Source organism: Siphateles boraxobius, unplaced genomic scaffold, assembly GCF_051911475.1.
Source record: "Siphateles boraxobius isolate OS27281-9 unplaced genomic scaffold, OSU_SipBor_1 37, whole genome shotgun sequence".
NCBI lineage: Eukaryota > Metazoa > Chordata > Actinopteri > Cypriniformes > Leuciscidae > Siphateles > Siphateles boraxobius.
This window is the reverse complement of record NW_027508997.1, coordinates 1,724,241-1,734,539: the sequence shown is the minus strand read 5'-3', so window position 1 is coordinate 1,734,539 and position 10,299 is coordinate 1,724,241. Positions and strand designations below refer to the sequence as shown.

The 10,299-nt window shown below is 40.0% G+C and overlaps 1 protein-coding gene across 2 annotated transcripts; it reads left to right on the top strand.

The window, feature by feature from the left end:
* The first annotated feature begins 1,002 nt into the window (after positions 1-1,002).
* dact2 (dishevelled-binding antagonist of beta-catenin 2) lies at positions 1,003-6,916 on the top strand. 2 transcript variants are annotated; one of them, XM_077196904.1, is made up of 4 exons: positions 1,003-1,507; positions 3,816-3,948; positions 4,169-4,456; positions 4,618-6,916. In XM_077196904.1, the coding sequence occupies exons 1-4, from the start codon at positions 1,229-1,231 to the stop codon at positions 6,462-6,464; spliced, it is 2,547 nt and encodes an 848-aa protein (XP_077053019.1). In that variant the 5' UTR covers positions 1,003-1,228; the 3' UTR covers positions 6,465-6,916. The 2 variants fall into 2 exon arrangements, with proteins under 2 accessions (XP_077053019.1, XP_077053020.1); XM_077196905.1 differs by having other exon boundaries at positions 1,006-1,483.
* Positions 6,917-10,299: the final 3,383 nt, after the last annotated feature.

Here is a 10,299-nt window from a genome sequence, read left to right as displayed (position 1 = left end):
TTAGATGGTTGACTCAAAAACCTAATCAAACCATCTCATATTTTATAACATTGATAAAACATTGTATTTAGGCTAATCTTGATCAGATTTTACATTCTCTGGCTTACTCATAAAAAAGGTCTGTTTGTTGTAGTTATTTTTGTATCTCTCCCTGTATCTCACTTCCTCTCCCACATCTTGTGCAAGCTGTAGGGGAAAGACAGTGTGGTACAGTCTGACTTTACCTCACAGCGTCATTGCCAGCGATGAGGGCTCGAACCCTGATGCTATCTTGCCCTGTTCTCATCAACACGCGTTTCTTGTGTAGGCCTACATCCCAAAAAATGCACATGGATTCCAGATACTCTCAACATAACTAGCATGGTCAACATTAAAATTAATATAACAATGAAAAAAATAAATGTCTTTTTTATTTTTTACCTTGAGCTTTTGTAAAGTAATTATGCAAACTGATGCACCATATTATGCCTAAATGTCCAAAACCTCGATAATTGCATGCCAATAATGGGTATTTTATGTTGATCATTTTGAGGTTTTTGAGGTTTTCTGGAAGTCAGTCATTTGACGCAAGAGGGCGCTAGTGGCTAATGGTTCAAACTAAGATGGATTTCTTTATTGTTTATAATGAAGAACATGGATAAAAGTACAAAACACATAATAAAAGGTATACAGTTTAATGCGGATTAAAAATATAACTATTTATATGTTTTAAATTGGTGTTTGATAAAAAAAAAATCAGTCCTTGTGCATTCATATTTTTGCTAAGACGCAGAGTATACATACGAGTCTTAAAGGGTCCCTTTAAAAGAAATCTATAAGTGACCGCCAGCGATTTTACAAATTCTACAGACAGAGCGATGTATTAGCTCATGGATATTAATTTGTTCACCTTTTTCCTTTTTCTAGATTAAATGCTTCGAGAATTTGATCTCGTAACTATATTAAGAATAATATTCTAGACATTTACCAAAGAAGGATTGGCAAATTCACTGACAAGCCTAAATCAATGTCCGCCAATCAGCCAGCGAGGGGCGGGGTTTTCTACCGTCAGCGCGAAAGTGGGCGGGGTTGATTTGTACACAGCCCCATACAGGTACTGTATCACATGCGCTTCGCCCAAACACAATAGTTGTTTCACACTGGGACGCACATTGGACAAGCTCAGTCACATAGCGGATCTCATTATTTCCCTCGCCTCTCTGGATATGTCTAAACTGCACGTCTGATAATGTTTGGGAGAAAAACACCTGGATCAGGTGTGCTGAGCGCAGCTGCAGGAATGGACCGGGGAAGGACAGGAGAGAGGCTGCAGGCAGCGCTGGCCGGACTGCAGGAACTGCATCTCCTCCGGGACAAACAGAGTGCCATGGTGCACTGGGCTCTGACCCTGAACAGAGAAGAGTCCGATTCATCAAAACATGAGAACGTGAGCACAGAAGAGCTGAGACTGGAGGCAACACTTACTCTGCTAAAACAACAGCTGGTAAGACATCTTATAAAAGACAAGGTGACAATAATTTTATGAAAGTATGTGGTTCATTTTGATCACAATTGTATACAGTGGGTAACTACGGAGTAAAAAACAAGTTATGACAGGCAATTGTGGGCAACAAAAATGTAGGCTATATGCAAGTATAAATACATATTTATTTTTAAATTTTCATTTAATAATTATAATAAAAAACACTAAGATTGGGCTTTGTGTTTTCCAGCTGGCTCACAATTGTGCCCCTTGATATGTTTACATGTGAGTTAAAACAAACATTTTAATATAAAAATAATCAATAATCGACAATTTATATATAATATGCATCATATATTATCTGTATTATGCTTTAACAGCTTTTATTTGGCTTTGACAAAGATATCATCTTAGAGAAGCAAACTGGATTAAACAGCTATTCTTGTCTAGTCCATTCTAGTCATATGACTATTTACACCAGCCAGTAAAAAATGTCCACGACATCAAGACAGTCTGCACTTTCATTTATAACTGACAAAATCATGTAAAAAACATTAACTGCTAGTTGAAAACACTTCAGACATACATTTTAGTTACAAATATGGGAACATATCTGATATGATAATTTTGGATGAATATGTAGATAGACCTACCAGATGTTTTCTGTGATTTAGTCAGATCTTTTACATTATTTTGTGTATTTTTCTAGCAGCAAATAAGAATCTTTGCATAAAGCCTACATTCCTGTGTGCTCTTACTGTAGGGGGGATTCATTGGTGTATTTTGTGCATGGTTTGGCAGTAGGCTTGATGACTGAATCCAGTGCTGAATCACAAGCTCAGCTGGGGGTCATAGTGAGGGGTCATAAATCAAGGGCTCTGAGGGGGGCCAGTCCGTTTCTGATGATTAACCCAATTTAATGAGAATGGCAACAGAGGAACTGTAGCTCGGTCGGCGACACAGATTTGACCCCACAGCCGATGCATGTTTGAAAGGTTTGGACTTTTGTTGAACCCTTCTAAAACTCGATAGTCAAAGTGACTCTGGTCTATAGACATATAAGAGACTGGCATTAGTGCTCTTACACCATTTAAATTAATTACAAAATTATTATTTTTTTCCAAAGCACAGGGAAATTGCACAGTTGATATCATCTGCAATAAGTGCTTTGCCAATGTAGATGTGTGCAGATTCTGATATTCTGTTTGTAAATCCACTCCCTTAAATTAACAGAAAACTAAACAAAATAGCAGTTAATTTTGATTTCCAGAAAAATATATATTTTTAAAAGTCATGAAAATATTTATATTGAATTAAATCGTTCTTGTTATGCTCTGCTCTGAATTATTTCATCAGCCTATAAATTGCTTATTGTGAATACTCTAAAAAGAAAAGATTCATTAGTCAAATCTCTTGGAACCCTGAGAAGACATCTGGCGGATCTAACTTCATATTTATCCAAATGTCAGTTCCCAGATGCAACAAACCCCCTTAAGTTAAGAAAACCCTTAGTTATAACATTTAGGGTATGATCACTAAGGATTTTCTGATTTTAAGTGGTTTGTTGCAACCGGTTTCATTATCCACACAACTATAGTTTACAATTATACCCTCAGATAAAATTGGATTAGTGTTCCTCATTGTTCTCTTTCACTAACCGGTAAGTACAAAGACGATAGATTAAAGTATGCGTTGTCAGAGTTTGGCAAAGGTGTGACCCTTTACTTTGCAAAGATGGTTTACTGTCAACCATTATAGATGTTCTGTATTTGGCATGTAATTTCCTCTTGGACCCATACATTTGGTTTACACAATAGTTGTGCTCCTCTGCAGGAGAGAGTTTAGTAATCTTACAGCACTTCCCCCAGGCTACCCTTTATCCTTGCCTAGTTAATAGTCAACCGCTCTCCTTTTTTATTTGCTTCCTCTTTCTGTTTTTTTTTCTCTCCTCTGGTCTACATCGTATAACAGCAGGAGTCATATCAGCCATTAAATGTCTGGAAGCATTTAGTTTTCAATGTTCTTCTGTGGTTAGTTTGGAATGAGTATGACTAGTAGCTTAACAAAGAACACTTTAGTTAGTTCTTTTGTACATGACTTACAGATTATTAAACTTCATTGTTCTCGAACTTTCTGCTTAGTATTTGTTACATGAAAAACTGTTGAATTTATATACAACTCTGCTCATGTGGTTCATAAATGTGCTAAAATTGCATGATGTATTAGATGTCTTGTATGTAATGTTGAATGATATGTGTTGTATTTGCAGTTGCAGTCAGGATGCAGTTGCAGCAGTTGTGTTGCATGCTAACATGTTGAGACTGATATATGTGAATGTGTGTTGTACCTGCAGACACGTCTACGCAGACAGGATGTGGGATTGAAGACTCATCTCCAGCAACTAGACCAACAGATCAATGAGCTGAAACTGGATGTGTGTAAAGCATCCACTGAACACCTAGAGAGTGACAGCAGACCCAGTTCAGGTGACTAACACACCCATTCACATAGCACATACTTCCTTTTCCATTTTATGGTGAAGAGTGTAATTTCTCTTCCATTTATAACACCAAACAAACATGACAAGCTTCCCCTTTAAAAAAATGTACACCAGCTTCCAACATTTCATTGCAGACCTAAATGACAACATCAATCATTTTTTTGGTACTCTGCATTGCATCTAATATTGCTAATTTCTACTTCCAGGGTTCTACGAGCTCAGTGATGGTGGTTCAGGCTCACTGTCCAACTCTTGCACCTCTGTTTACAGTGAGAGTCTCTCCTCTTCATCTCAAACCAGTCTGCTTCCACTTCTCTCCAACTCCTATGTGCCACATGGCCGTAATGGTTCTAGACAGACTGGTGTGTCTCGACGTTGTTCTGCTGATGAGAGCACTGGCCAGTCTGATGCACCACGTTCAGGAGTGAAGCTCGGTAGCAGTTGCATAAGAACAGCAACCGCTCGAGCAGCAAGGCAAAGACCTGTTTCCACAGGTGAGCATGAAAATGTGTTCTTAGGGTAAAGTATGTGCAAAGTACTATGGCATGTACCATCAGAATACGTTGTTTCTTATTGTAGTCACTATAGTCATAACCAGTTTAACTTTTGAAATGTAAAGTATCTTGATGCAATTTGTCTTGTGTTCTTCTTTCAGGGGACCTCGACCGAATAATCGCACCTGGTTTTAGCTCCTTCAAATCCACTGATGTGAAGAGCTCTAAACCCTGTGCTAGCCTTCAGAACCCCTCAGTAGACCCCAAATACCAGAGTAACCTGGTGTCTAGCAATGGGACAGAAGTGTACTGTTACCCCAGTCCACTGCATGCTGTGGCCCTACAAAGTCCCATCTTCAGTTGCACCGGAGATCAGGGAAGTGCATTAACACTTGATGGAATGCCTGAAGTTAGTCTTGAAGAGGAAACCCAAAACTCAATCGAAGGGTTCACAAGCTCCAGGTCTGCTGGATACATTAACAAGATACTACAGCGAAGCTCCAGTAAGATAAACCTGTTAAACGACATAAGAAGAAATTATACCGTTAGCAGTATACAGGAGCAAAGACCCAGATCCCAGGAAATGACCTATGGACAGCTCAACGTTCCTCAACTGCTGGGATCCTTTCAACAAATAACAATAACCTTAGAAAATGCACCGGAGACTGGAAAAACATCTTCAGCACTTAACAGCAATCAGCAACAGAGGGACGCACCTATTTTGGAGCCCAATTTCAAAGCAATTGTGGTCCAGACGTCATGCCATGGCACACACTCAACACCTTCCATGGATCTCCAAAATAATTTCTTTCCCATAAGGAATGCTACAGGCAAGACTGCTGCCGAGTCTGACAATGGTCATTCAGAAAAGGGGAGTGGACATTTTCCCAAGGAGTCATCTATGGTCCCAAAGCTAGTAGAGAGTAGATCAAGTTTTGCATTCAGAAGAGAGGACGGTAGAGCTTCTTTTGATGAAAAGGGTGTTACACCTCCATCAGAGTTTGTCCATGCACAGTTTGTTCCTGCAGGGTCTCAGAGGGTGAAAGTGCGTCAGGCAGACAAGAAAACTAAATCTGTAAAACTGAGAAAGAAGAGCTCAGAAAAATCTTCAAAGAAACAGCAGCAAAAACACTTGTCTCGAGAGTTCTGCACCAAAACCCGAGCTGATTTAAAGCAGTCCAGCACATGCAAAGGGAAAGTGACAAATCTGGAAGAGTCCCAGATAAATTCTTGCTCAGATTGCAGTTGTAATGAACATTTCAACTCACACCACACCCAAAACAACCCTCACCTTCAACAGAGTCAAACCTCGAAGTCCACAAAGTCCCGTAAAGCCCCTGAACCTGTGCACCTTCCTCTGGATCAAGCCAAAAAGAAACCGAGTTCTCGGAAATGGCCTTCCGCTTCTGAGATCCCGTTGCCCCAAACTCTCCACACCCAGAGATCCAAAGAAGTCTTGAACTCTCGAAAGGTGTCCATGGTAAGGAGTGTTAGTGCCAGACCTCGCTCAGGTATTTGGGGCTGTCCTCCACGGGCCCTTCCTCACTCGCTCTCCACCTCCTCTTACTTCAGTTACTTAGAATCTAGATATCCAGCAGCGCCAATCTCCAGACGCTGTCCTCCTCATTGTGAGTCAGAGTTCTCTGAGTATTCTGCCGAGTGTGCGTCGCTCTTTCACTCTACTATCGCAGCAAGCAGTGATGGAGAGATGAGCAACTACACCACAAACCGTTTTGGGGACAGCGAGTCCAGCCAGGGCTCTCAGACGGCCTCAGACTCGGACAGCAGTCTCTCGCTGGATGAGGAGGACCTGTTGGAGGAGGAAGAGGGAGATGAAGGGGGTTTAGTGTGGGCTCAGGCAGCGATGGGGACCACGGCTGCAGGGTTTTCTCTTCAGCAACAGCATCGCTCAGAACCAGCACCCTGCCGTATCAAAGCTTCCAGAGCACTGAAGAAGAAGATCCGCCGGTTTCAGCCAGCGTCACTCAAGGTTATGACTTTGGTGTAGCTTCATTAAGGTTTCAGGTGGATTATGTCAAGTAAACCTTTAGCTTCACCTGAAATTTGGGACGCACTTGAAGCCCTTTTTACCAATCTTAGAACTGGTCATGGTTCATTTGCACCTGTAATCTAAACAACTTGTAACTCGTAAGAGTATTTGGAGACTTCAAATCCAATAATGTCACATGTATTAATTTCCACAACTAATCACTGAGCTCCAACTAACTTAAACCCAAAACACTATCACAACTATCACAAGACTTGAGCGAATCAGTCATATTTTTTTTGCTGAAAAAATTGGGCTTCTCGACAACACAAACATCCTCTGTTGATATGTATAGCAAATGTACACTGTAAATAAGGTATTTGAATATCTTGTAATCAAATATGAAAACTGATTTTGGTACATAGCTGTACTTTATGTAATTCAATAAAAATCTGTTGCTTTTTCCACGTTAATTTCAGCTATGCGTATTATTTTTTAACGGAGTTTCCCTTTACTTTCTTGTCCATATTGTCTATGTTAAAATTATAGCGCAAGTAAAACATAGGAGCATAACTTTCAGTATTAAGTGGACATACCAGATAAGCATCCAAGAGTCCATTGTCCCACCTCAGAGTGTGCTTGTATCTGTGCAAGCTTTTTATCCATGCAAGATCAGATCCATATACACCAGCCAGGAGTTCTATTGCTTTCAATTAATCTCTGATTGCTATGGCTTTATCTGAAAAAGGTGAGAGCTTTGAGGCTGCAAGTCTGTTAAGGAGGTGAAAAAATAGTTAAAGCAACAATCAATGAATGATGAGCATTAAAACCAAGAGAAGAATAGATGTCAGACATCAAAGAGTAGACAAAATCTCTATATCGCATTCTTTTGCACTGTCTTAGAATCTCTATTAAAATTATTGTAGTGTCACAGAGGTTGGAATGGGGTTTTTTGGTTTCTGAATATACTCAACACAGGTGAAGACCAGATGGTCCTTGGGCCCCTGGATGCGTTTTGTCTTTGCTAGTCTGGGTTGAAAGGAGCTTAACTCTCTTAACAGACTCTAGAATGTCATCAACTTTTACTTACAATTTACTACACTGCTTGGTCTTATCACCATGACAATACACACACACGCACGCACGCACACACGCACGCACGCACACACACACACACACACACACACACACACACACACACACACACACACACACACACACACACACACACACACACACACACACACACACCTTCAACACAATTGACCACTGTTTCTGGCTCTGGGAAGGGGATTTATATAGGAAGCATAATTTACAGTGCCTGTTTAGCGAGCACTGCATTGAAATTCCTCTTTATTTAGAAAAAAATATCAACTTTAATCAAGTTCAGCTATTAAATGCAACAGAAAATTTTGAAACATTAATGATAGTTCTTGCAAAAAAAAAAAGTAATTTCTTCTAAGTCCATAGCATCATAACCCCCCCAAATCACTTGTAATAATTGTGATTGTGTCAGACAAAGTTGCATCTGCGTCTGAGAACATCAGGCAAATCACGAGATTATAGAGAGCACAGGTCACTCTGTTTTTTTTTGGCACTGGGTCAAGGCCAGCAAGCCTGACCCTGTGTTTGCATTCACCTTCACCAGCTGTCTTGCTGGATCATCTCACACTCCCTGACGCCTAGTCACCAGGTTCAACATAGAGGTCATGACCACACACAAACCTTTCTTTCCCAGCTTGGCCTCAAGCCTTGACCTTCCTTTGCTTTTAGTTGACTAAATTAATTGCATTGAAATGGCTTAATTTACCCCTTGTTTTAAATTACTGCATGATTGCATGATACTATACCTGCATGCCTTTGTCATTGCGCTGTTTAACATGCCCATTAACATGCCCATTTACCATGCCACAATCACATAATATCTTATGAAGCCGTCCTATTCAACACAAAAGCATGCATAAACAGCTTTGAAATCTTTTGTTTCAGAATATATTTACATGCATGACCTTACACCAATTATGTTTAATTACTTGAGAATTAATGTAAAGGTCACGTTAACGCCTTAAATATTGTTCTTTTATCGGATAAAAAATAAACGGTCTAAGCAAAACCTGATTGACACACCTAGATGTTTGTGTATTACTGCAATTTCGCTCTGCATACTTGTGAGCGTTGTGATCAAAACTGGAGAGAAATGAACCTCAAATTCAGCTTGCTTCTGACATATAAAACAATCATCAAAAGGAGGCTCAATGTAGTAAACTTGGATGAATATCAACAATGCTTGGTAGAGAGAGAGAGAAGCCAGAATAAAGACAGGTGTATGGCATGAATAACAAACCTAAAGCAAGTTAGACATGCAGGACAAAAGATCCAGAAACCGACAGACGGCTGGAGTAGTTGTGAGTTTTGGTTATCCACAGGAGGCATATTACTCTGAAGGGTTACTGCTGTTATTAGGGATCTCATTATGGCTCAAGTCTTCCATGCACAGTCAACACCCACTGGGACTCTAGCCTCCTCTGACCTGGACAGCCTTTGAAAGATTTATCCACATGGATGACTTGGTGGTTTCGACATTAAGAATGATTCCTTAGAGGTGATTTTGATACTCATGTTTAAATAAAATTATACCATACAAGAGTTGGATATTTAAAGATGCACAATTCTTAAACAACTGCCAAAGTATTAGTATAGTATTAGTAATAGTATAAGTAAATGGTAATAGCATTAGTATAGGTATTATACACCATGTAACACAAATCCGTTTTCTGTAGAACTGTATCACTGTATTTGGTATCACTATTTGCTGATACTACTGTGTTGTGTTTAGTTTAAAAGTGTGCTTCTAGCCGCTCTTTGTCAATGTCACATCTCTAATGCAATGTTAACGTGACAGACAAGTGAAACAGGGTTTTTAATGGGGGATGAGAGATTGAGAGAAACCACAAAGGAACAGTGGCCATCCAACAGACGGGTGATAATTAAAGCCAGGATGGAGGGAGGGAGAAAAGCAGAGAGGATAGGGGGGATGCAAGGGTCTCTGCTTTCTTTTAGTGATGAGGTAATCCTCAGTCCAAACACACGGTTGCCCACTGTCATCTGTGTCACAATTCACTGAGCTGTCCCCCTGTTCAACAGATGTCCCCCTCTAGCAATGCTACAAGTCTCTCTCCATTCACTCGGCCTGTAATTTGGTGCATGCACAGAGCATGAAACTTGGTCATTGTTGTTTTGCAGCAAAGCTTAACAAGAAGACATTTTCATACAGTTCTGAAAACCTTTTCATACGTAGATGGATTTCCAGGAATAGGGGTCTGAAATAAGGTTTGTATTGAATGTGTTGACAATGAGAAACGCTTCAGGTGACCTCTCTGAAAACCAACACGCATACACATGCTAAACCTGCCAACGCCTTTGTGTTATGTTTTAAACCTCATAATTTAGCCAAACATATCATGGATTCAATATCTTAAAGGACAATTCAGAACAAAAATGAACCTAGAGGTGAATAACGCACAGGTACCGAGTCGACCGTTCTCTTGGATGCGTTTTCATGATAATCGAATATGCCCAGTTTTATCTTTAATTTTAGTTTTACCACAGATTAGCTTATAACACTAGTATATAGGGCATAGAATAAGTCAAAATAAAAATCCCTAGTTAATACCACTAAAAAGGCTCAAAATAGCCCCACACTAATGCGTAAGCATAATGAGGGTCCCTATACCTGCAAACCAAAGCATTGAGAACTGTGTAGGTGTACAGACAGTTTAATAAGGAGATAGGTTATAAAGACAGTACACTTCGCGTATACAGGCAGGAGCCATCTTTGGAAAACAGTCTGAACGCC

Excerpts from the sequence above, each read along its gene's own strand:
- dact2 (XM_077196904.1), top strand. The coding sequence starts at position 1,229 with ATGTTTGGGAGAAAAACACCTGGATCAGGTGTGCTGAGCGCAGCTGCA. Across the intron at positions 3,949-4,168 it reads TGACAGCAGACCCAGTTCAG|GGTTCTACGAGCTCAGTGAT; the intron begins GTGACTAACACA and ends TTCTACTTCCAG. Across the intron at positions 4,457-4,617 it reads GCAAAGACCTGTTTCCACAG|GGGACCTCGACCGAATAATC; the intron begins GTGAGCATGAAA and ends TTCTTCTTTCAG.